At 41.5% G+C, this 26813-nt stretch overlaps 3 protein-coding genes across 5 annotated transcripts; 1 reads left to right on the top strand and 2 right to left on the bottom strand.

Annotated features, from left to right (window-relative positions):
* Positions 1-2682: 2682 nt before the first annotated feature.
* LOC100692047 (uncharacterized) lies at positions 2683-14503 on the bottom strand. Of its 2 annotated transcripts, XM_019355141.2 has the most exons (5): positions 13538-14503; positions 13284-13457; positions 10590-10745; positions 5961-7451; positions 2683-4655 (listed from the first exon to the last, which is right to left on the bottom strand). In XM_019355141.2, exons 1-5 carry the CDS (start codon positions 14476-14478, stop codon positions 3116-3118), a joined length of 4302 nt encoding a protein of 1433 aa, XP_019210686.2. In that variant the 5' UTR covers positions 14479-14503; the 3' UTR covers positions 2683-3115. The 2 variants fall into 2 exon arrangements, with proteins under 2 accessions (XP_019210686.2, XP_025761199.1); XM_025905414.1 differs by lacking the exon at positions 10590-10745.
* A 104-nt stretch (positions 14504-14607) lies between these two features.
* LOC109199806 (GTPase IMAP family member 5-like) lies at positions 14608-18286 on the bottom strand. 2 transcript variants are annotated; one of them, XM_019355140.2, is made up of 3 exons: positions 18156-18286; positions 16866-17440; positions 14608-15355 (listed from the first exon to the last, which is right to left on the bottom strand). In XM_019355140.2, the coding sequence occupies exons 2-3, from the start codon at positions 17413-17415 to the stop codon at positions 15093-15095; spliced, it is 813 nt and encodes a 270-aa protein (XP_019210685.1). In that variant the 5' UTR covers positions 17416-17440; positions 18156-18286; the 3' UTR covers positions 14608-15092. The 2 variants fall into 2 exon arrangements, with proteins under 2 accessions (XP_019210685.1, XP_025761240.1); XM_025905455.1 differs by having other exon boundaries at positions 16866-17435; positions 18156-18169.
* A 65-nt stretch (positions 18287-18351) lies between these two features.
* Positions 18352-21498, top strand: LOC100692316 (GTPase IMAP family member 4). Its single transcript, XM_005465863.4, has 5 exons — positions 18352-18486; positions 18696-18824; positions 18955-19005; positions 19440-19550; positions 19712-21498. Exons 2-5 carry the CDS (start codon positions 18803-18805, stop codon positions 20476-20478), a joined length of 951 nt encoding a protein of 316 aa, XP_005465920.1. The 5' UTR covers positions 18352-18486; positions 18696-18802; the 3' UTR covers positions 20479-21498.
* Positions 21499-26813: the final 5315 nt, after the last annotated feature.

Raw genomic sequence — 26813 nt, 5'->3', positions numbered from 1 at the left:
CACACACACACACTCCTGATCTCAGCTCATGTGTGGATGAAGCACAACTGTGCACAGATTCACTTTGCTCCACCCTCTCCACCACCACAGGACCAAAGAGCTAAACCACGCCCCCTCACCCCCATCACTGCTAACCTCTTACAATAACACACTTATTGACTCAGGCTGTGGAAACTCTTTGCTCGTCACTCCTGCCTGGATTTTGCACTCAGCTCATAATCACCCATAGTTCATATTTTCTCATCTATATCTGTGGGCAGGTCTGGTCTGGAACAGGTGAGTGATCAGTAGGTGTGACCAGCCCACCTACTGACCAATCAGCTGTCATGAGGGTGTGTCAGAGCTGTGTGGGGAGAGCACAGTTGTTCACAGTTGTTCCTCTGATGAGCATCAGTGTTGATTATGGAAGCTCAGACACAACTTTCCTCTCTGATTCTTCCTCCATCAGCTGCTCTGTGAGCAGTAATATAGGATCCTGTCTCTGACAGACAGATGATGACCTTTGATGACCTTTGTGAACTCTGTTTTTAAGTTTACTCTGAGCGTGAAACAGCATGAAAACTCAAATTTAAACATTCATTTCATGAAACACGATTCTTCCTCACATTCTCCTCGTCTTCATATTGATGCTACTCTCTCTAAACATCATTAATCCTTCACACACAGCAGCTTTGTCTCAAATGTCCAACATAATAAATCCCTGTGTGATGTGTGATAAGCTTTAACATCACTGTCACTGCTGTGGGCGGAGCTGAACTCTCAGAAGGAGACAAACTAGCGTAAAACTGCGAGTAGAAGAGAAACTGACTGAGACTGAATGAGATCCAAACATCTGGAGCTGATTTTACCTTCATCTGTTTAAACTGTAACACACCTGGATCCCTGTGATTTTATTATTACGGAGCCTCACGTGTGATATGTGAGGAGTCCAGCACACACCTGCTTCCTGCTCTCTGCTGACATCGTGACCCTGAGCAGTCGTCTAACTGTGCAGAAGGTCGAGCAGCTGCTTCCTGCTGCGTCTGAGATTTATTCAGGAGGAAGAGAAGATATGTTTGTCTCTTCTTCTCTGGAGCCAACCACAGTCCAGCTGCAGCCTGATACGCTGCCTTCAGCTGCAGATAGTGAGTGTGTGTGAAGCTGCTGTGTGACTGTGTTTGTTGAGCCTGTAGTTTCAGACTGTTGTTAGTGTAACTGTGCTGCTGCCTTAACTCGGCTACATTACAGGACGTGGCCACGATCCTATAGGTCCAATGAAAACTCTGCAACACTAAATGTTTTTAAAGTGTCAGCCTCCTCTAGAGCAGAGCTGTCCAACATAAGGCCCGGGGACCAGAATCGGCCAAAGACTTCAGCCCATTGGACAGCTTTGGAAAATATGAAGCAGGGCATCAGTTTCTGTAACTTTAAATCTATGAAATAAGTCTCACAGCGCCCTGCGACAGACTGAAGTCCAGGGGAAGCCCACCTCTCCCCCCGTGGTGACTGGGAGAGGCCGTCCTGTCCTGTGGAAACACTGAGACGTGCTGCTGAAGCTGCTCCTTTATATTAACATGTCTCAGGAATCAACAGTGACTTAAACATCTTTGCACCGACACAAAGAGGAGCTTCACTCGTCCACTGACCATCAACATGTGTGTAAAATCAGTGTGACGCTGAGCTCTTTTCATCGCTAGTTTAAAGGCTGTAGGTTGCAGCCATTGCTCTAACACTGTATAAATGTAACAGGCCTCAGTGCTGGTTCTAACAGTCTGAGCTGCTTCCAGCTTTATTTGTGAAGAGCACAGCAGCTTACAAAACACGTAGCGAGCTCGTACAGCTGCGATGTAAAATTCTCAAATTCTAAAAAAAATTCTAAAATGACATTAAAATAACAGGGCTGCGTGCGGTGATGCTAGCGTTAGCCATGTTAGCACCTGACCTTCAACAGGCGGTCAGACTGTGTAGACAGGCACTCAGTCAGAGGTTGGCTCTCCGTTTCGCTGCAGGGTCCCTTCATTCTTCACATATCCGTGTCGAGCCGAGTGTAAATCCCGAGGCTGAACGGCCTTTGTACAAGCACACACGCTTCGTAGCAGGGCGAAGCTATGAGCTAGAAAAATCCAGAGCTGCAGTTTATTAAAGTGTAATTGTAAAAAGGTTTTTGAAATGAAGTTTATTAAAGTGGAATTCGAAAATGTTTTTTGAAATGAAGACTTAAAAAGTATTTTAAAAATCAGTTTATTAAATTGGAATTCAAAAATGAATTTACAAATGCAGATTTTATTCTACAATTCATTAATTAAGCACAGAATTTTTTATTTCGATGCACGTGGCTCTTGTGGTCCTCCATACTCTGGATCATGTCAGTGACATGTCACTGTCCCACAACCACTGTACTGAGTCAGCATGAGAGGAGCAGCAGAATAAAGCTCACACTAACAACATTAGAACAACGTGACAGAAACACATATATTTGTAGTAATTCAAAGTATTTTTTTAAAAAATGAGAAGTTATATATTTGTTTCCATAACTGGATAAAATATGAAAGCATACATAATGTTCTCGTCTAAGAAGGAGGCGATCATGTCAACATGAAAAATAAATTCCTTGCATTCAGTTAACTATCAGCTGCCATAAAAATACAAAATAATATTACCACATGATTAAAAGCTCTGTACATGAGACCTTTGAAGGAAAGGTCATCATGTTTCACTGATCAATCATTTTCACGTTATGAATAAATTATATAAATTCATTTCTCACATATTTAGGGATTTTTTTAATAACAACTTTTTCTTGAGATGAAAATAATTTTGGAAGTAATGAACTTTTTTCTGCAGGCATCACCAAAGCAGATGGAGCCACATGTTGTATTTGGTACTGATTTGATGTCAGATGCATAAAACAAAAACTGAGGACCAAAAAAATCCAAACTGTCTGCTCTCTAACTAGAGATGTCAGTGCTGATCAATAATCAATAATTAATTCGTTTCTAATAGGCTTTTTTAAAAGTAATATGCCATCTGTAAGCAAAAACAAAAAACCATGTGGTGTACAGCTAAATATGTAGCATAGAGCAGTATCAAGGGGGAAAAGCCATCTACACAGCTGCCTGATGCTTCTTAACATGTTTCATTTATACCAAGATCTACCAATGTTTTTCATAGCTGATGGTATTTGCATGTACCAATATGCTGCTTTTTTGGTTTTTTCATCCACCCTGCTTCTCATCTCCTCCAGTTTCTGGACCTTCTCTGTGTCTCCTTTCTCCTTCATCTTCTCAATCAGGAAGTCCAAGTGGACAATAGTGGACGCTGAATCAGCTTTCAGAGCGATCTGCTCCAGTCTGACAACATGTTGGTAGGACTCATCCAGCAACTGGGACTTCTCTGCTGTCAGCTGTTTCATTTCCTTTTCGAGATTTTCTAACAGGGTACACTTCTCCTCACTTTCTTTTTGACAGTCTTCATATTTCTGCTGCATTTTTTCTTTGTTCAGTGATGAATCAGCTGCTGTTTTCTTTGTTTCATTCACTTCCTCTATAAGAGTTTTTAACTCTCTGGCTTTCATCTCACTTTCTGACACATTCTTTTCATACTGCTTTTTCATTTGTTCATCAGTCTTTGTTACTCTCCTTGTCTTGGTCACATATTGGTTCTTTAGAGTTTCGTAGATTTTTTTAGCTTCTTCAAGCTTTTTCTTTACTTCTCTTTGTTTTTCTTCATGTTTCTTCAGAGCTTCTCTCTTCTGTCTGATTTCTGTCTGTTTCTTTTCACCCAGCTCGATTCTCTCTTTCAGGTTTTGGATGCAGGCTTTCAGTCTGATTCGTTCATTTAACACTTCACCTGTTTTCATCAGTTTTTGAGGATTAGATTTTCCCATGAAGTCTGTCAATTGATTCATGTTTTCTTGTGTAAGTTCCCACGAACGTTTTGAAGACTTGTTTTCTTCTGTTCGGTGTGCATACTGTGGGTTATTAAACAGGAAGTAAACAGGCTTATTCTTCTCATTTGTGGCACATTTAATGTTTGCAGCTTCAAGAGCTTGAAGAGGGTTTTTAGGCCTACTTCCATCTGAGTGTGTGATCAGAGCTACAATGTTTTTCTCCAAGTTTTTTCCAAACAGAGACATCACTGAATCAAAGACGTACATCAGTCGGTCACTCAGTCGATTATCACTCGCCTTCATCACCAGACCCACTGCACTAATTTCATGAACTCCAACATCTGATTGAAACAAGTCCAACAATCTGTGACTGATGATGTCATCACATTCAGTCCCTCTGCTGTCTCCATATCCAGGAGTATCGATGATGGTCAGAGAGTAGGGCAGAGTTTCATCTTCAAAACCAAAGATCTCGTACATGATCACATCTGATGTCTGACTTCTTCTCTCCTCCTCTACGATCATAAACCAGACTCTATCCTCCCACTTCACTCCCATAGTGTAGTTGAGCAGAGCGTTGATCAGTGTAGATTTTCCTGCTCCTGTTTCTCCCACCAGTAAAATGGTTCTGTTCGTCTTGTTTTGATTTTTTTCTCCAAAAGTCATTTTTGTCAGAGTTCCAATCATTTCTTTCTTCGGTCTCAGCTGGTAGACAGCAGGAGGTCCTGAACTGATGAGCAAACTTTTTGAGATGATGTCTTCATGTGGTGATGAGATCAAACTGATCCTGCAAAGAAAAGAACAAAATGTCTTCAGTACACATGTAAACATTATGAACATGTTACTACTGTTTAACATTTAAAACTGACTTTTCATTCTGCTCAGAATCAGAAGTCACATAAAATTAAACTTTTTTTTTCTTTTAACCAGTTAGATTAATTTTTCATTCATTCATTTCATTTGTTTTCTCTCTGCTCTCCCAAAGCATTAGTGGTCACACTGATACTTTATATTATACATTATATATTTCTGAGACAAAAGTGACTGTGGAGACTGCCCATGTAAACAGAAGACAGCTTCTTTTTTTATTTCTTTATTTGTTTATTCACAGGATGAAACAAATTTTTTTTCACTGCAAACTTTAATTGGGCTGGCATGACATCAGCTAGGTGGATCATAGCTGTTGCTGGCCTGGATTCCTACAGTTTCATTTGTAGTTTTTATTGTCATTATTTGTGATTGTATTAGAAAATTGGTCTGACTGTCTGGCAGTTTTAAACCTTTCAAGAGTGCGTGTCACTGTACAGAGGTGACACTTTCTAAAAGCACTTAGCAACAGTTAACAGACAAGTCAAGATCACAAAATGATTTCAGTTCATTTTAATTTTAATTTTGATTCAGAAATTGCCATTACTGATTCGGTTACACTATATATAAAGCGATTTTAAATTTCTTTTCCATTGACTGAAATAGTTAGTCCATGACTGAACAATGACCTCCAGCTGTAACCCTCTCTATAGTGATAAGGATAACAATCAGCACTGCCAAGTCTGAGGCCATAGTTCCCAGCTGGAAATGGTTGAAGTGCCCATCATCGTCTGGGAATAAAATGCTGGACTAATTTGTTTTTTTTGCACACTGTTGTAGTTTCAGTTCAGTATAAGAAGGTTGGTGTAATTCTCCCTCCTTTAAACCAGATCTTTTCTCTTTATAGTTTTTTCATGTTCTTACACAAATCACTGATGGATTCCAGTTTCATTATGAGAAAAAATAGATTGCTATACCTAACATTCAAATCCAGCCATGGGAATCAGTTTTTTCTCATGCTCTTCATCGATTACAGAAACTACATTTCTGTAATCGAGTTCATTAGTGTTGTCATGCTGAGAGAAGCAACAGTTTGAATGCTGAGGGTGAAAAAAACCCTGGACAAACTTTCACTGATGTGTTTCAGCAGTGACATTAATCTGTACACTTTTAATTATCATATACCTTTGAAAAGAAAATAGTAATTAATTATAATTATTACAGTTAAAATGTATACATTAATAAAAGTCAGACACTCTTCTGTGAGTGCTGCAGTTTGACATACCGCTGTGCTTCTTTGGTTCCTTTATCCTCTCTCCTTCTCATCTCCTCCAGTTTCTGGACCTTCTCTGTGTCTCCTTTCTCCTTCATCTTCTCAATCAGGAAGTCCAAGTGGACAATAGTGGACGCTGAATCAGCTTTCAGAGCGATCTGCTCCAGTCTGACAACATGTTGGTAGGACTCATTGAGCCACTTTTCCTTCTCAGCTGTCAGTCTGTTCATTTCCTTTCCAAGTAAATGAACATCATTGTCTTCTGTTGGTGGTTTGTTTTTCTGACCTCTCCTTATTCTGGTCACATATCTCCACTTTCCTTTCACATGCACTGATACAGGACACTTGTTGGTACAGGACGTGCAGAGACCATCTTCAAAGACCTCACAGTGATTTAAGGGCACCGTGCATCCAGGATAGTGACAGTTCTCCTCACAGACTGTACAGCTGACAGCTGCTTTCAAATCTGGCCCACACATCTCTGCTCTGATAGGTTCTTTATGTTTGAAAACCTGAACAACAAATGGAGTGACCTCTTCATTCTTTATGTTGCTAGGTTTCTCCAGAGCTTCCTGACTTTGTTTCATCTCTTTTTGTTTCACTTCAGTGAATCTGATTCTTTCATGCAGGTTTTGGATGCAGGCTGTCAGTCTGATACTTTCTTTTAACACTTCAGGAGTTGCCTCTGGCTTCAGAGGTGTACTTTCTTTCAGGGAGGTTGCGAACTCTCTCATTCCTCTCTCTGATATTTCAAAAAATACTTTCAGAAATTCTTCTTCCTCGTCTTCAAGCTGGCAGTTATTAAACAGGAAGTAAACAGGCTGATTCTTCTTATTTTTGGCACATTTAATGTTTGCATCTTCAAGAGCTTGAAGAATGTTTTTAGGCCTTCTTCCATTTGAGTGTGTGATCAGAGCTACAATGTTTTTCTCCAAGTTTTTTCCAAACAGAGACGTCACTGAATCAAAGACGTACATCAGTTGATCACTCAGTCGATTATCACTCGCCTTCAACACCAGACCCACTGCATGAACTTCATGGACTCCATCATCTGATCCAAACAAGTCCAACAATCTGTGACTGATGATGTCATCACATTCAATCCCTCTGGTGTTTCCATATCTAGGAGTATCGATGATGGTCAGAGAGTAGGGCAGAGTTTTATCTTCAAAACCAAAGATCTCGTACACGATCACATCTGATATCTGACTTTCTGTCTGACTTCTCCTCTCATCTTCTACGATCATAAACCAGACTCTATCCTCCCACTTCACTCCCATGGTGTAGTTGAGCAGAGCATTGATCAGAGTAGATTTTCCTGCTCCTGTTTCTCCCACCAGTAAAATGGTTCTGTTTGTCTTGTATTGATTTCTTTCTCCAACAGTGATTCTTGTCAGAGTTCCAATCTTCTGTTTCTTTGGTCTCAGCTGGTAGACAGCAGGAGGTCCTGACCTGATCAGCACACTCGTGGAGATGATGTCTTTCAGTGAGATATTACTTGTCCTGGAGAAAAAAGACAGTTTCAATCAGAGGGCAGAGTGAGTACAGAACTCTTTATGAGTACTGATATCTTTAGTGATGCAGCTGCTGTACAGCTCAGACTTTATTTTTACAGTCACAGTGACATTATAAATGAAATAAACCTGCAGACGCAAACAAGTATGTGGTGACAAAAACTGAATATTTATGCGATCAAAATGCAGAAATTTTTTCATACAGGTATAACAGAGTAGCTTTAGTGTTATGTTTTTTAAACTTCGGTATGAACTTATACAAAATGCAGCAAGATATTTAAAAAACAACAGTTTTATTGATTATAAAATAAACTATATCGGATTCATATTGGTAATTGCAGATATCTAAATTTATAATATCGGTGTCGGACATAATAAAGTGGTATCGTGCCATCTCTAGTCAAGATTATTGTGGACTTCAGGAAGCACACAGCCCCACTCCCCCCAATCATCCTGACTGACATCCTCATCACCTCTGTGGACTCATTCCGCTTCCTGGGTACAACCATCAACTCTACACTGCAATCATCGAGTCCATCCTCACCTCCTCCATCACCGTGTGGTACCCTGGAGCCACTATCAGGGACAAACAGAGACTGCAGCGTGTTGTGCGCTCTGCTGAGAAGGTGATTGGCTGCAGACTCCCATCTCTGCAGGACCTATACACCTCCAGGACACTGGGGCGTGCAGCTCGGATCAGAGCTGACCCTTCTCACCCTGGACACAGTCTGTTTGACCTGCTCCCCTCAGGCAGGAGGCTCTGGTCCATCCGCACCAGAACCTCTCGCCATAAGAACAGTTTCTTCCCCTCTGCTGTTGGACTCATGAACAATAACCACATGACTGTTCCCACCACTAACACATGACCCTACACTGTGTTCACTGCATCATTCCATGTTTGGCACTGATCACCACCTGCACTCATGTACATATCTAACTACTTACAGGGCTCTAGACTGCGACCAATATGGTCGCAAATGCGACCAAATTTTTCCGTGGTGCGACTAAAAAAAACATTTGGTCGCACCAGTGCGACCAACTGTTACCAACATTTGGTCGCACCTGTTTGGGTAACAAAAAAAAATCTCTGCAACTCTCCATGTTGTCAACAGCAGACACACATTATGCCCCTATCGTGGACTAAACCAATCAGAGATAGTCAGGGGCGGGACCTCTCTGATTGGCCGTGGTCCAGTGGAAAGTGCAGGTAGAAGAGGGAGGTGAGTAGCTTTAATAAGGCGATATCAATTCATTAACGGATTCCACACAAAGACGTAAACACAGAGCCGACCCGACGCATCAGAATCAGCTTTGTCTTTCTCGGCTTTCTCACCGGACGGCCCGCAGACGGACACGCTGTCGGAGCTTAACGATTCTGATGCGTCGGGTCCGCGCTGTGTTTACGGTTTTTTGCGCTGATTCTGAGCTGCAGGTTTTGTCTCTCCAACCAAAATTCGCCGAGCCAGCAGCAAAAGAAGCAGCAAACTGCGCTTCACATTTGATCAATGTCGTCATGAATTCCCTCTGACTTTTGCTGTTTTGCTTCCCCACAATAAAAATTACACTTCCTACACAGCTCCCTGTGTGTACTTCAAGAACAGTTTCCCGTCTCAAATCTCTGTTTTCTGGATTATTCATTCGCTTATTACCCACCAGTCTACCGTTGTTTACAGCGCTGTCTTTTTCTTTTTTCATGTAAATGACGTCCGACAAGAAAGCCTAATTTCTGCTGTTCAATACTGAAGAAATTTAAACTTCTTAAAATTATGCAAAATTGCAGAATATTGTAGAATATTTTTAAGGTTATCTGCTATAAAACGCCAGACCAGGAAAATCTCCTTCATGTTTCTCTGTGTTTTATTCTCAGTTACTTTTACACAAAGGCATCTGCTGTGATGTTCACAATTCTGATAAAGTCTCACAAGTGTCAATACTGATAAATGATCAGAATTATAATATTTCTGACTGTCTGAGGCTAAATTGAATCGAATCAGGACTTTGAGAACCTGAATCGAATGGATTATAGAAATCAGTGATGATACCCAGCCCTAGTGAGCAGCCTAGGCCTGACAGAAGTGGATGTAGCTGTGGGTAATAAGAAAAGATGAAAAGAACTATTGATAACTTTTTTGTTAAGTTAAGGCCTGATCCGTCTGAAATTCATAGCCAGCTCTGACACAGTGCCATCAATCTTTGAATGCTGAAAAAGCAGCAGTGTATCCAGAAAACACACTTCATGCTGCAATAAATGCACTGCCCAAGTGTCCCCTCTTCCCACTGCCTTTCAGCAGCATGCAACAGCAAACAGGTCGTCAGAGGAGGCCAAGATGATGATTAAGTTTAACATTTTCTACAATATTGACAAAGCACTTTAAGCACAACATTGTTAGTTAATAATTTAGAAATGAATATTGTCTGTATGGACCTCCCCCCAAAGAAGGTGCACATGTAAAACTGCGGTGTTAAGCGAAGCGGTTGAAAAATTTGAGTGCGCCTAACTTTTGTGCCGGTACGCCTAACTTTTGTGCCGGTACGCCTAAATTTTTAAGTTAGGCGTACCGGTGCGCCCATGTCAAATAGTTAGTCTAGAGCCCTGACTTAGCACATTTAATTTTAATTTTTATGTTTATTTAAGTCTTACAGTATGTTTTGCACTGAGTACCACAGCAATTTCCTAATGTTGTAAACCTGCTCAGCATTTGGCAATAAAACCCTTTCTGATTCTGATTCAGAACAGATTGAAGTTCCCTGGTGCAATGAAAACACTCTATGGATGTGTGGCTTAGAATTCAGTGATGGTATGATAAAGAACGCTCAAGGCCCCTGTTGTGTTTGCCCTGAGGGGATGTGCACAGCCATGATGATAAGTGGTAAATTTCTTCGGCAAGTCAAAGAGTCTCCATTTAACAGTGAGCAGCTCTTTGTCAGGAGACACTGACATCTGAATGAAAGGTTGACTGTGCAACAAAAATGGAAAAAAAATTACTGGGTAACTGTGGCAGGTTTTTTCAGGCATGCTAAGTGCTGGATGAGGAGAAAATAATGGAAAGTGTTCAAAGTGTCTCCTGTGACTTTGATGGAGACTGCAGGATGATTTACAAAAACCTTCAACAGATCTATATCTTACCTGACAGTGGTCTTTGTAGAGCTTTCACACAGCTTCTTTCCTGACTCTCCCAGATTGTTGTGTCTCAGGTCGAGCTCTGTCAGACGGCAGGATGGTGAGCTGAGAACTGAGGACAGGTAACCACAGCTTTTCTCTGAAAGGTTACAGCCACTCAGTCTTTAATAGAGAAACAGAAGAAGAAATGTAATAACACCACAGTAATCACACGCACACACAGACACACACACACAGAGCAGACTGAGGACTCAAAGATGTTCCGATCCTCATCACACATCAACATAGATGGAATGTAAATGTAATATATTTAATCTAAGGAGCTTGGGAAAAAAAGGGAGCGTTTGGACTTTTCACCTCTCATCCGAGAAGCTTCTTCATTTCTAACGTCAAATTGTGGAGAGTCCCAGATTTAAACCCAGTGGGAGTTTCCCCTCAAAGAGGGACAAAGGACCCCCTGATGATCCTCTACCTAATCACATGAGCCAAGGTGTGAAAGCGGGTGTGGGTCCCAATCAGCCTGGGCCATCTGACCTCAGGAAATCATATGATAGGGTGGGGCCAGGTTTCACAATGAGCTCACATTTCAGTTTAATCGATTTTCTGTTTGACGTTTATTCAGCTGTGTAAAAACTATAACTTTTATTATAACCGATTTACTCAGGAACAAATAAAACACTGATAAAAGCCAAACAATAACATTTTTAAGTTATCTAAGTGACTTATATATCATGTTAAACCTGATTAGCGAAAGACCGCGGTGGGTTTGAAAATGATGTGCCGAGAGTTCTCGCCCCGGCTAGCTATCGAGCTGGTGGGTAAAAGATGTCTCTGAAAATGTTGGAGCATGTTTACAAATATTTGATGTCTTGATAAACCGAGCAGATATTTCAAGTTTACACAGCTACATTCTCGCCTGAAAATATGTTAAAAGTGTATTTTGTGACCCAGAAAGAATAATTAGAGTGACATTAAAACTAAGTAGCTGCTGCCATTGTTGGAAACTGGAATTGGCTGGGTAATGCTATGAATTCTGGGATAGGTTAGGCAACCAAGGTTTACACCCAACCGATCCTTTAAATCTGGGGAAATGAAGGGTGCATTTGTTGGCCGCATTTGGAGGAGTCTTCGAATTATGACAGCCTTTCTCAAATTGCTGTAACGCAATCGGCCTACAAATGCGGCCTCCGAAGGAAGTAGTCACCGGATTTTGGACACAATTTGTCTTTCGGGATCTTACAAAGCTTTAAACGACGCAACAACTATTAAATAAGTCATCAATGATTTTGATAGTTAATGTAATCAGGACTAGTAGACTAATCGTGGCAGCCCTACTTACAAGCTCATGTTTTTAACCTGTGCAACACTGGTAACTATCTCAGTTAGTAGCTGGTAATGGTGTTTGGGCTGATGCAAAGCAGAGTCAGTAAAGATATCTCTTGGCTGGCCAGCGAACGCCTTAGTGTTTTCCCGGACAAGCTACAGGAGGTGGCTGGGGAGAGGGAGGTCTGGGCTTCTCTGCTTGGGCTGCTGCACCGGATAAGCAGAAGAAGATGGATGGATGGGTTATAATAGCATTTATATAACAGCATGTGGAAGGTGTAAAGAATGTGGGGAAATTTTTTTATGGCTTAAATATATAAAAACATTAACATTATTTATAATAAAATTAACTCTAACCATTAAATATGTTTTCTATTTTGTGGATTTTAAAAAAACATTCCATTGTAGTAACACCTCTGAATGAGTCCTAACTAGGGCTGGGCCATATCATACTGTTCATGATAATACCGGTATAATGTCGGGCAACGAAAGAAAATGAAATATCGCGATAGATTATGGGTAAAACGCGCATGGGCAGTGCCTTTGTTTTCATATGCACATGGCGGAAAGAGCGTGCCAGCGACGGAGAATGAGAAGGGCGAAAGTGGATCGTTGAATGAAACAGATGAACCAGAACTGGTTTGTAAAAATGCTGCAACTTCACTGGTGTGGAACTGGTTTAGCTTTTGTCCGTCAGATACACGACAAAGCACTATTTTTGGTAGAGCGTGCTAGCAGGCCGTCGTTATTACCGTGTTTTTTTGGAAAATACGGTAAACTTAGAATCAATCCTTTGATTTTTCTGAAACTCGACAGTGCCCCTTATAATCCCGTGTGCCTTATGTATGAATTCTGGTTGTGTTTACTGACCTCGAAACGATTTTATGTGGCACACGGCGCTCGAAAATCTGTCAAATGTTTTAGTCCGACTTTGCTAAGCTACGAAGCCGGACCGCTTGATGGATTGTCGGAGCATTACGGCTATCGTAGGCAGGAGCCTCGCGGAGTGATACGTACTGTGCTTCAACATAATATTACCGTAATGTGTGTGTTTAACCTCTTTTTAAGTTTTGTGGATATTATACATGGTTATGCTGAGGATATGTCGGCCAGTTTCCACTGGAAATGCCTTTTTTTTTAAACTGTCAGCAAGGAATTTACATTTGCACTGTTAAATTTTTATATAACTTTAATGCACATAAAAAAATATGTTTGTTTAAGTGAAAATACACTGATTTTTTGGCACTAATAAAGTTGTGGAGTTGTAAAGTATTTTGTCTAGTGTCAATTATATCGTCAGTTATATCGTTACATCAAATTTTCAAATGTATATCGTGATAAATATTTGGGGTCATATCGCCCTGCTCTAGTCCTAACCTGACAGTTTGCAGTTTACAGTGTGGATTATTCAGTAGAGAAGAAATCAGCTTCACTTCTGAATCCTGCAGCTTGTTGTTACTCACGTCCAGCTCTGTCACACTGGAGGACTTTGAGCCAAGAAGTGAACACAGAGCTTCAAAGCTTCTCTCTGAGAGATTACAGCCATTCAGCCTGGGAATAAAAAAGACAAACTGTAAAACCGATTTATTTTTCTTTCCTGAAAGAAACAACAGTATAATAATTCCACTCACAGAGCTTTGTTGGAGGCTTCAACCACTGGTAGCAGCCCTAGAAAAGCCTTTTCTGAAGCAGAGTATTTCTTCAAGTCAAACACATTCAGATCTTTTTGTGATGACAGTATGATGAAGGCCAGGGCTGACCACTGAGCAGGAGAAAGATCATCTAAGACAGTTCCTGATTTCAGGAACTGCTGGATCTCCTCCACTAGAGAACCATCTTTCAGCTCATTCAGACACAGGAACAAGCTGATTCTTCTCTCAGGAGATGGATTTTCTCTGACCTTCTTCCTCACATAGTCTACTGTTAGCTTAATGGTCCGTGAGTTACTTCCTGTCTGTGTCAGCAGGTCTTGTAATGGAGGTTTGTTGGTCTGCAGTGAAAGGCCCAGAAGGAAGTGGAGGAACAAGTCAAAGTGTCCATCCAGACTCTGTACAGCTTTGTCAACAATGTTGATGTAGATCTCTGGTAGACGTGTTTGGCTAAAAGGATTTCCAGTTCTCCTCACACAATCCTGTGATTTAGCCTCCATGTTTTTGATGTGAGAGTCTAGGACCATAAAAAGTGCAGCCAAAAACTCCACTACACTCCGATGGACAAAGCTGAACACTTTGTTCCCATCCTTCCTGCACTGATGTTCCTCTTTAAAGAGGCATGAGAACATCTTTGGATACACAGAGACTCCAGTGAAAGTGTTTTTGTCGTCTGTTATTTCTTCTTCACTGAACATCAGGCTGTCTTTCTGCAGCTGGTTAAAAGCCAGTTTTATAATCATCTTAATGCACTGGATAGTTTTTTCTAAACCGTACCTTGGTTTTAAATGTTTCATCTGGACATTCAGGAGTTTCATGTAAACCTCAGTCAGGGTCTTGGGCAGCTGTCCTCCCTCTCTGGTTTCCAGCACATCCTCCAGAACTGTAGCAGTGATCCAGCAGAAGACTGGGATGTGGCACATGATGTGGAGGCTTCGTGATGTCTTGATGTGGGAGATGATCCTGCTGGCCTGCTCCTCATCTCTGAATCTCTTCCTGAAGTACTCCTCCTTCTGTGGGTCAGTGAACCCTCTGACCTCTGTCACTATATCTATAAAATCAGGAGGGATCTGATTGGCTGCTGCAGGTCGTGTGGTTATCCAGATACGAGCAGAGGGAAGCAGTTTCCCCCTGATGAGGTTTGTCAGCAGCACATCCACTGAGGTGGACTCTGTGACATCAACAGGTACTTTTTCTCTGACAGTAAAGTCCAGCTGAAGGCAACTCTCATCCAGTCCGTCCAACACAAACATAAGTTTATATTCACTCTTTTCAAAGTTTGAGTTTCCTGATGTCTGCAGTTTTGTGAGGATGTTATTTAGCTCCTCCTCTTTTATGTGCACACTTTCAGGAATACATCTGTGGATGAGTTTGGGAAAGCTGTACTTTTCATCACTTTGCAAATTCAGCTCACTAAACATGAAGGGAAGCACCAGATCTACATCCTGATTGGTTCTTTTTTCAACCCAATCTAGCACAAACTTGTGCACCAGGAAGGTTTTACCGATTCCTGCCTGCCCAGCAGTCAGCACAGTTCTTATACTCTTTTTAATGCCAGAAGGGTGTGTGAAGATGTTTCTGATTTCAGTTTCTGCAGGCCTTCCAGAGGCCATTTCAATATGCCTGAACTGATTAGTGGTGCTGTCTTCTCCTCCAGCTGTGATGTAGAGTTTAGTGTAAATGTCAGGTACTTCTCATCTTTCTTTGATGTCCATCCTTCTTGCTTGTACTTAAACCTGACCTGAAGGTTTGACTGAAGCCTCTCTCTGTAATGTGTGATGGGTAGAGGAGACTTCACATCTGTACAAACATGTAAAGAACAAAGTGTTAAACTTTCTTCCCACGCAGACTTTAATGCATCATGTCAATTTTATCTATATAGCACATTTTATTACCTTGTAATATTGTATTAAATGTATTAAATCTGATTCTTTTTCATTCTTTTCTGGCAGAGAAAAAACCGACTCAGGAGTGGTCAAAACATTTATAATTCTTTTATTTAATCGTCTTCCGGAAGAGAGAGACATGCGCAGCCCAAAGCCAGTTGCAAATCTCTAGCATTAGAAACCAATAATTTGTATCATATAGGTGTTACTTTGGTCTTTTACACATCACACATATTTTCGATTAAAACAACTCCTTGTGGCCTGACTTGATGTGTGTGTGTTACTTAATTCCGCTTTTTCTCCCTGTACTGGTTTCCTGTATTTTATTAATATGCCTCTGCATCTCTGCACTAAACTTCCTGTTTCTCAGTCTGGCTGAGCACTTGGTTTGTGCGTCAAAGCTGGCCTTTCTTAATACAGGCCCTTATTATAAAAATACATAAAACAATATAATCAGAAAATAAGCACTAAGAACATATATTTATTCTTTAACACCCGTAATGTGCTCACTGAGATAAAAAAAAATAAGCATGTAGGTCTACAGCATCTTAAAGCAATGAAAACAGCTAATTAAAAATAAGGGCAGGGATAGCTCAGTAGGTAGAGTGGTCCCTCTATTATTGGAAGGCTGGGGTTCAAATCCACTCAACAGCTACCCTGAGCAAGGTACCGTCTCTACACAGTGCTCCCCAGGCGCTGGATTGGTGGCTTGACTCAGTGTAATAGTGTAATAGGGTGATATGGTACTACAAGGTCATTAAGATAAGATGGGGCCTGATTATTTAAGACCTTGTAAGTGAGGAGCAGGATTTTGAATTCTGGATTTAACAGGAAGCCAATGAAGGGAAGCCAAAACAGGAGAAATCTGCTCTCTCTTTCTAGTCCCTGTCAGGACTCTTGCTGCAGCATTTTGGATTAATTGAAGACTTTTCAGCGAGTTTTTAGGACATCCTGATAATAATGAATTATAGTAGTCCAGCCTGGAAGTAATAAATGCATGAACTAGTTTTTCAGCATCACTCTGAGACAGGATATTTCTAACTTTAGAGATGTTGCGCAAATGTTTTTGTTGTTCAAATTTACATGATGAGGATGTAAACCTGAGGGGGTAGGGCTAAATAAGTATATACTTCTCCCTACTCCTTTTCAAACAACTGCATGCAATTATTTTATGAAATGTTGGTGAATGTATATGTTTGAAATAAAAAAGAACTTAACTGAATGGGAAAACCCACAGAGTAAACATGATCAGAGACAACACTCAGTACAGATGTAAACACAGCATCATCTGTCAGAGTTAAGCTCTGAGATTTAAAGCTTTCATGGAGCACAGCTTTGGCTCTCCTCTGTTATTTCAGGTAAACTGTGGCTGATCTGCTGCTGACTTCACAGAAACACTGAATGTGACAGAGTTCAGCTCTTACCTGCTGAGAAGGCTCCCGTCTTCATCAGCAGCTCTCTGACTTGTTCATGTCCTCCATCTTTGTTGTTGAACAGGTGAATTCTCCATGAAAACTTTTCGACAACACCTGGAAGTGAACTTTTTTTATCCTTTGAAATATAATCGTCCACTGACGTCTTCAGTTCATCTCCACCTGTGAAGAGCAGGTAACATTTCTCCAGCCTGTGAAGCCCGATCACTCTGCTTGCTGCATCCACGGCCCTGTGGTCCTCCTCAGTGAACCGACCACCGGCTCTGATCACCAGCAGGAACAGAACAGGGCTGGAGTCCTGCAGGACACACTGACAGAAGGCCTGAACCTTCTGCTCTGATTCTAATATGTCTGGAGTGTCCATCACTAGAATCTGCGTCCCAAACACAGTTCCTGTTTCCACAGAGATGAGCTTAGTCCCTGGTCCGAAGCCGGCTTTGGACTCAAAGGCTGCTTGTCCTAAGATGGTGTTTCCTGAAGAACTTTTACCCACTCCAGACTTTCCCAGAAGGACAATGAAGAGATGATCATCATGTTCCATGACTGAACACCAGAAACCTGCTGGTCTTAGTGCAGAGGTGATTTAGTTTATGATGGTGTGTAAGTGGCCTTTGTTTTTATTCTATCAGGACGATATAACAGTTATGATAATAGAAAAATCTAAATCTATTCTACTCATTTAACAAAAATATCCACTCAGGCTGAATGTTATGCTACACAGTAATCCTAGAAGGACGTATAAGATCAAGGATGCAGGTGTGGAAACTCCCACATGGAGATGAAGGCGGAAACCTAAATCAGGGAAGCCTGGAAGGATGTTAGTCAGTCAACTGAGGTGCAGAAGGACATCATGAGGGGCTGTTTGAAAAACAGGTCTTACTATTCATAAGGACATTTATGTAGGTGCAGAGGTAAAATAATGTAATTTATTGCAGATTACTTGTATTTGCTTAATTGTTTACTGCGCACGTGTGTGTGCGTGCGTGCGCACGCGCGAACATTTTTCTTGTAAAACAAAGGGAGGCCTAGCAAAAAAGTTTGGGAACCACTGACCTAGAGGATCTTAAAGGCGCCCAGAAATAAAATGTATCATTATTAAAATGTGTTATAATACAGAAAGCCTCTGTGACTTAAACATAGTTTTTTCCGGTCCAACCTTTCACTTTTAAAAAGTTTAATAACCAATAACGGGTCTAAATCTCCCCAGCCTGACGTGAACATCTGTCTGAAAGCGATCTTTCATAATCTTTGATATCGCGCTGATGATAACACGTCACTTACCACTTTTGCACGCGCGCCTCCGTATAGATGTGGATCAGAGATCTGAACGCGACCCAGCAAACATCTGCCGCTTCTCTCTGTGGTTACTTCTTCTTCCACACTCACTCTGGATCTGCTGAACCTGATCGCACCCTGCACGTCTGGTCCTGCTGGTAACTTCCGGTCCCGGTAACTTCCGGTTCTGGTCCGCTGACAGCTGGACTCACCTGTCCAGGTAAATATCTGGAACAACATTTCAGGCCGTTACCTTCACTGTGTCGTTTTGGCTCTTTTGGATCGGGAAGGATCAAATCGATCCAGTTAGACCACCGGAAAAAGACAGTTCTTCAAGGTAAATTCAAAATAAGAGCACCGAAGTTACGAATCTTTCAGTAGAAAACCTTTCAAATATCTAAGTCAGTTTATTTTAATCCCCCATCTCTAAGCTCCTTAGTTCAGTCATTAACAAAATATAATAACATAAAGCCTGGCTCTTTACCCGAGGACCTTACAGAGGTGCTAACTCAACTGTTTCCTCATCACTGACGTTTTATTTTGAAGGTAAAACCGGAAAAGGCGGCTCTGTGGAACAGTGCAGAGGCACACACACAGTTCGGAGAGTTGAGCGCAATCATTCATAAAGAGGTTAATTTGTGAGCGCAGGTGTGATGGCCTCAGAGGAACAGCTCGGTGAGTCTGTGTGGAAAATCTCATTTTAATGACAGTGTCATGTTTAAGCTGATAAAACTGATGAGTGTCCGCGTGGGTTTTTACTGCAGTTCCTTTCACTTTCATGTAATGGATTACTTTGTGTGTGCAGGAGCAACAGGAGGGAGGCAGAGGAGACGTAGCAGGGAGGAACCTCCATCCGGTGTGTTGACTTTAATGAGTCATTAAAGTTTATTTAACTGCTAATGTCCCATTTACAGCAAAACTGAGGAAACATGATATATATATATTCTGGACCACAAACATGAATAACCTGTGATAAACTTACGATTAACATAATTCAAGTTTAATAACTGAACTAAAGATGAGCTGAGAGTAAACGAGGCGACACATTTGAGCTCAGGATAATGTGTGCAAACATGAACACAGAGCTTCCTGTCAGCACCACAGTTTCTGCATCAGTGTTAAAACAATAATGAAGCAGAGCTCAGAGAGCTTTCCTCAGGATGTTGGAGAATGATAAACATGTATTTATTTGTCTAGAATATAAAGGTTATAATAATGCAGGTAAAACACAAATGTTCCTGTTTTGTTCACAGGGCAGTTATCACCTGACCTCTGTGTGTCTGTCCTTAGTGTCTGATCTCAGGCTGGTTCTGCTTGGGAAGACTGGAGTTGGAAAGAGTTCCAGTGGAAACACCATCCTGGGAAGAGATGCCTTCAGAGAAATCTCCAGTCACTCATCAGGTAAGAGACACACAGAGTTTTTAATGGGGAGCAGCAGTAGGAATTCCTTACCTGTTACTTATTTTAGCGAGGACTCTGTAGGTGTGTAAAACGGGACACCATTTCTCGCAGTTCATATTTGATCTAAATTCAGATGAAATGATATGTTTCCTCATTTTCAGTGACCGCTGAATGCTCCAAGCAGCAGGAAAGGGTGTTTAAGAAGATGGTCTCTGTGGTCGACACTCCCGGCCTCTTTGACACGTTCCTGCCTGAAGACGTTGTGAAGAGGGAGATCTCCAAATGCATCAACATGTCGGCCCCGGGGCCCCACGCCATCCTGCTGGTCATCAAGGTTGGACGCTTCACAGCAGAGGAAAGAGACGCTGTGAAGAAGGTGGAGGAGATCTTTGGAGAAGATGCCTGGAGGTACACCATCATCCTCTTCACTCACGGAGATGTAGTTGAGTCAGACTTTGATGAGACCTTGGAGGAGGCAGGACCTGAGCTGAAGGAGGTCCTGAAGAAGGCTGGAAACAGATACCACCTCTTCAACAATCTCAAAACCAACGATCGACGCCAAGTCCTGAATCTGCTGGAGAAGGTGGGCAAGATGGTGGCTGACAATGGAGGAGAGTTTTACTCCAACTACACCTACCTGGAAGTTGAGGAAATGCTGAAACAGAGAGAGTCAGAGCTCAGAGAGTTCTTCAAGAAGAAGCTGGAGGAGGAAGTTAAAGCTGTGGAGTCAGAGTACAAGAAGAAGCTGATGGAGGCTCAGGAGGAGAAACAGCAGGTGGAGGAACGGATGCAGTCTGAGCTGGAAGAGTTGAGGAGGTATTACCACATGTTAGAGAGCGGAGTCCGTCAGGTTGTGGAGCAGGTGGCCAAAGACGACTCCTTCGATGAAATCCTCACCAAGTTCCACCACACCCTGAAACTGAACTGAGCTGTTTCTGACTCTTGCTGTGTAGCTCTGTTCTTCATACGGACTTTCTTTCAGTCAGTACAGTAATCAGTGATCACAGCCACAGAGCTAAAGAGCTCCACCTGAAGTAGCTCAGACTATGAACAAACTAAAGAATTTGAAGCTCCATGAAATTTTGGAAGTCATGAATTTCCTCTCCTGCAGCTGAAGGCTGATATTTTCCAGGTGAATTGGTAAAATCTTCAGCATTCATGAGCTGAAAATTTGTCCTGGAACTACTGATGTGTTTGCAGCAGCTGAATGAAACACAGGTTAACTGCAGTTAATTACTGATTTAATAATAAAGGACTTCCAGCAGGATACCAACAGAAATCACAGGATCACCTGCATACAGACTGACTTTCTTTTAATTCAGCACAGATAATAAAAAGCACAGTTCCTCGAACAGATCCTTGTGGTACACCAAGTTTGCATAAATGGAGAAAATAAGAGCAGAGATAAACCTCGCTCTGAATGTCATTTCAAACTCAGCCAGTTTTTGTCTTTATGATGGACATGGGGAAAAAAACTGTTTATGTTTAATGCATTTTCTGTCTGAGAGACCCAGGGTCCCTGAGCAGTTATGAAGTATGTGTTATATGTGATACTGTGCTACAGTTCTGTGTCCACATTTGTATGTAGGCAGGTGTGTGTGTGTGTGTGTATGTACAGCTGCTTTCTGCAGCACCTTCAGGCTGATGGATGTGGCTTTGCTGGAGGACTGACCGCACCCGAAGTCCCTGCCACACACCTGCTGCTGGTCAGGACTCGTTGGGGGAGCAATTTAAGGGAGTGATGGAGCTTCCACCGATGCGGGATCATCGAGTCCCACTCCAAGAAGAGCGTGGCACAGAACAGGACAGCACGCACAGGGTGTGCAGTAACACGGGAACAGAGAGCACGAACATGAGAGACACAACACAGGGGTCTAGGGAGCTGTGGGGATTTATTGTGTACTGGTTATTTACTTCACTGTAAATAAACGCACTGCTTATATTCAGAGCTTTGCGCCTGGGTCCTCCTTTTCCTCACATCCCCACGGTTGGCCAGTGTCAACCATGACAATTACCCACCAGTCTACCGTTGTTTACAGCGCTGTCAGCCGCTGTCTTTTTTTTTTAATTTATTTATTTATTTTTTTAAATGTCTTCGGACCAGGAAGCCTAATTTCTGCTGTTCAATGCTGAAGAAATTTATACTTTTAAAATTATGCAATACTGCAGAATATTTTTAAGGTTATCTGCTATAAAAAGCCAGACCAGGAAAATCTCCTTCATGTTTTTCTGTGTTTTATTCTCAGTTACTTTTACACAAAGGCATCTGCTGTGATGTTCACAATTCTGACGAAGTCTCACATGTATCAGTACTGATAAATGATCAGAATTATAATATTTCTGACTGTCTGAGGCTAAACTGAATCGAATCGAATTGGGACCTCGTGAATCGGAATCAAAGGGATAACAGAGATCAGTGATGATACCCAGCCCTAGTGAGCAGCCTAGGCCTGACAGAAGTGGATGTAGCTGTGGGTAATAAGAAAAGATGAAAAGAACTATTGATAACTTTTTTGTTAAGTTAAGGCCTGATCCATCTGAAATTCATAGCCAGCTCTGACACGGAGCCATGAATCTTTGAACGCTGAAAAAGCAGCAGTGTATCCAGAAACACATTATATGCCGTTATAAATGCACTGCCCAAGTGTCCTCTCTCCCCACTGCCTTTCAGCAGCAGGCAGCAGCAAACAGGTCGTCAGAGGAGGCCGATGTGATAATTAAGTTTAATATTTTCTACAATATTGACAAAGAGTGCTAACGCACTTTAAGCACAAGCACTTTTTCAGTAACGTATCTTTCTTGTAGAAATGTGCTCCAAATAAAGAATTCTTTGTTGAGAAGGTTGTTAGTTAATCATTTACAAATCAATATTGTCTGTATAGACAGCAATCCCCCCACCCCCACCCCCTCAAAAAAAAAAGTGAACATGTAAAACTGCGGTGTTAAGAAATGTGGTTGAAAAATTTGGGTGGGCTGAACTTTTATGCTGGTTCGCCTAAGAAAAAAAGTTAGGAACCATGGCAACAAGTTAGTCTAGAGCCCTGGTGAGAATGACTCCCCAGATAGCTGGCACCCCATGAACTTAAGATTAGGGATGGGTACAGGTATCCGGTGCCATTATGGCACTGGTTCTGACATACCGGTAGTAATCAGACCAAAAAGCAGCGCACATTTTGGTCATACAGTTTGGATTCTAGCCAATCATTTTACCTTTCCAAGGATATCTCCAAAAGTTGAATCTGTTCATCTGGACGTAGCATTTTGTGGGAGAAATGTTTCGTCACTCATCCAAGTGACTTCTTCAGTCTCAGCTGACTGCAGGTTTCCCCAAACCTTATAAACAGTACATTTGCATAATAGCCCACTGAAGGAACAATGGGCTGGGAGGTCAGTTCCTCAATCTTAATTAAGATTGAGGAACTCGTTGCTGCCATCTGCCTTTCAAGCAGATTGTGTGTCCTCATCAGACTGAGCTGCAGGTCGGTACCACCATCATGAAACGTTCTCTACACATCTGCCACTGTTTGATCCTCTTTAGCAGAGGAAGTGTGACTGTGTTGTGATGTTTAGTCACACTCAGTGTTCATGTGGACTCTCAACAGGCTCACAGTCAATTAGAAGAACTGGAGTCCTGATATGAGAACCTGCTTCAGACGTTGTTTTATGAAGGATCAGAGTTCATATTTGTCTGTTAAATATTCTCCAGAATTCATGGAGATTATTTAACAGGACTCAGTGAGCGCTCCCTGCTGGTTCCCTCTGAGTGCTGCTGTCAGTCTCCAATGATCCTGTAGACTAGGGGTGTCTAACTCCAGTCCTCGAGAGCTATCTTCCTGCAGCTTTTAGATAAACACGTGAATCAAATGAACGGCTTGGTACCAGGCCTTTGCCAAACTTGATGGCATGCTGAAGAGGTAATCCAACCATTTGATTCAGCTGTTCTGGTGTAGGGGTGCATCTAAAAGGTGCAGGAACATAGCTCTCGAGGACTGGAGTTTGAAACCCCTGCTGTAGATGGATTTATGGAAGCTTTGAGGGATTTGCTGAAGTCCTACTGTAGTTAGTCCCTCACAGCAACTCAACTACACTTACACTGTTCATTTTCAGCTCAGTGTTGTCTGTGCAGCAACGTTTCTTTGTCAGTTTCAGATGGATTCAAATGGAATCCATCAGCAGTAGACATTGCAATCACAGCAGTCAAACTCTTTAACCACACAGAGAGAGACTGCTGAAACTGAGAGCTCACACATGAAATCACTGTTCAAGATTTGTCTCCAAATCTGCACAGAGACTGTGTGTCTGAGCTACCTTTGTGTTTGTGTACTTACAGTTTGTACTTTGTAAGTCCACAGACTCCGAGGACAGAGTGTATGTGATGACGTCACAGCTCAGCTGCAGTGTTTTTATTGCCTTTAGTCCCTTTACTGTCACTGTGATTAATATTTACAGCAGAAATTGCACAGTAGACACCACACAGGATGGAAAGGAGGATTGCAGCTGATGTGCACATGAATGATTTGTGTTTCCTCTGCAGGTGAAGGTAGAAAGTGTGTGTGAGCTGAATTGAGCAGCATGGATCAGTGTGAGGACAGAGAGGAGGGAGTCCCTCCCTCTAAAAGCACTCTGTGTGGGGAACATGAGAGCCAGACCAAAGCTCAGAGGTGAGATGACCATCTCTAACTGTCCATGACTCTTCTCCATGTCACAGCTCAGCACTCACATCACTGCTCCATCATTATTCACAGGAACCCACCTGGACCTCCACCCAGCTCTGTGTCCTTACAGAGTGACTGGTCTGCAGATCGTCCCATTAATTTTAAAGTCTCTGCTGCAGAGAGGTGAGCTGTTAGTAATATGAACTCCTTTATGTCAGTTTGGTGTCTGATTTTAAGTGCTTAATATTGTTTTCTGGTCTCTAACTGCATCTAAGTTTGACTTATAGTTGATTGTTAACATTTTATAATGAGAAGTGCCACCTATGGTTTATTTCCTACTGTTATTTTCCTTTGTGTATTGATCCAAATGTAAGTTAACATCTGTTAGTTCATTCATGAAATATCAATAGTGTCTTAATGATAAGATGATGTTTCCTGTCTTATTGTTTCTTTGGATGAAGACAAGCTTTATAATTCAGCACACTCAACCATCTGCTTAGTGCGCTATCCAGCTTCTCCAGTGAAAATTAACTTATAAAATATGAAAAGTAGCTTAGATTTTTTTTCATATTTTATATATCTATAGCTGAAATGTCTGATGCAACAAGCAGTGATGATTCAAGATCTTATATATTAATTAAAAACATAAAATAACATTATGTGAATGTGTGGCTTTGGCAGTTCCTGTTTTGTTGCCTTTTTCAGGCTTCATTAAATCAATGCAGTGTTCAGCAGACTACCAGGAAAGTGGAGGGAGAGATAGGAAGGCATGCGGCAAAGGGCTGCAGATCAGACTCAAACCCGGGCTAGCTGCTCTCAACCATCGGCATGTGAGTGCCCACTCACCCACTGAGCTAAACCAGCACCCATCAGCTTTATTTTTATTGTGAAACAGTTTTCAAGCATTTGGATTCATTTAATGTTCAAATGCAGTGAGTTGTTGAATAAATGGTTGATCTATTATAACTGAGACTCATTAATGACAATAAATTATTTATATTTAATATCTTTAGACACAATTAAAACCTGCTGAGCTCTGATAGGTCAGAAGAGTTTGACCTGAGACTGTTTGTTTTACTTAAGCTTACTGAAGGGGCAATTTTAGCCCAAAATGAATCAAAGCACCCCCAAAGATTTCTTACTTTTTTTTTTTTGACAATATTTGCTGTTTGTGTGACACACTACTAAAAATATAAAAAGCACACATTACTTGGTTGAGACGGAACATTTTAACAACAAAAGTATAGATACCCCCCTCCCCCCCCAAAATGGTTTGTTCCAGCTCGCCTACCCCCTTCTCTGGCTCTGGCACCCTTGCTGCCAGAGAGTTATAGTTGCTAGATTAAAACAGGACATATTAGCTGCATTTAACCTTCAGTTACTCTTTATATAGTTGGTAGGAGTCAGACCATGTTTCTCTTTAGCTGAAAAACATTACACCAGGTAACCATGTTTCCCGACTATGTTTGCTGCCCTACAATCCGTCCTGCTCTGTAGTAAAATCAGCGATATTTGACTGTCCTGTTGCTCCCATTGAAATGTATACAGCCTATTTAAAATCTAAAACTTAACATTATCCATAGCCTGCTGTTGTTATTTTATCATATGTGCATATTGAACCCAAGGCACTAACTAGCTAACTGACTGGGTTCCCATTAACCTTATGACAGCTGTTGTGTGTGTGTGTGTGTCTGTGTGTGTGTGTGCGTGCGCAGAGAGACAGCCAGGTTCATAATGGATATAAGGAAGTTTTTTCAAAAACAGGAGCCACATTCAGGTAAAAGTGTAGGATCAAATGATCCATCAATAAAGGATAATGTTGGATCAGTGTTTCAATATTTATATCCTTTATTAGATGTACATGTGGTTTGGTTATTTGCCTTTTGGTTGAAAGTAACCTGAGAGAGGACTTTTCATTAGTGATCTTAATAGTATTTTTTTTAATCTAATTGAATACAATCTATTTGTTTATGATTTTCAGTCCAAAAAGGGAGAGAGGAAAGAGGGGAACATGAGGAGAAAGTACAAGGTCAGGAAGAACCAGGTAAGAAAACAGACAGGGAATACTAACAGGCAAAACAGAAAAGTTAAACTGGCAAAGAAAAACAACAACTAATTTTACTCATACAATCTGGAAGTTGTGTTCTCCATATATTAAAGCTGCTATACAGAATCTGCAAAACAATCTGGGTTGTCAGCCCTGGCACTGCATTACCATATTGAGCTTCAGTCAGAGGAAGTCACGGTTGCCAAAAACATTTTGAAGCTCAAGAGTGAGGCTGGTGCCATTCCAGATATGTTAACATTGTACAATCTTCTGGATAATCGGATCTTCCCCACACTGAAAACTGTTATTCAGCTTGCCCTAACAAACCCAGTTAGCAGCTGTATCTGTGAAAGGTCTTTAAGAGTCTTTCATCAGCTCCATACCTGGCTGAGAAGGACCATGGGTCAAAGCAGACTCCAGCACCTGGCTGTGATGTCAGTTGAGAAAGAGATGCTTGAGAGACTTGACCACCAAAATGTGATCGACAGATTTGCCAACCTCAAGGTGAGGCGACATAGGATAAAAGAAAAGAAAAAATCTGCAGAGCCTTAGTAGCATCTG

Source organism: Oreochromis niloticus, linkage group LG3, assembly GCF_001858045.2.
Source record: "Oreochromis niloticus isolate F11D_XX linkage group LG3, O_niloticus_UMD_NMBU, whole genome shotgun sequence".
NCBI classification, from domain to species: Eukaryota; Metazoa; Chordata; class Actinopteri; order Cichliformes; family Cichlidae; genus Oreochromis; species Oreochromis niloticus.
Note: the sequence above shows the minus strand (reverse complement) of the source record. Positions and strands in the feature narration are given on the sequence as shown.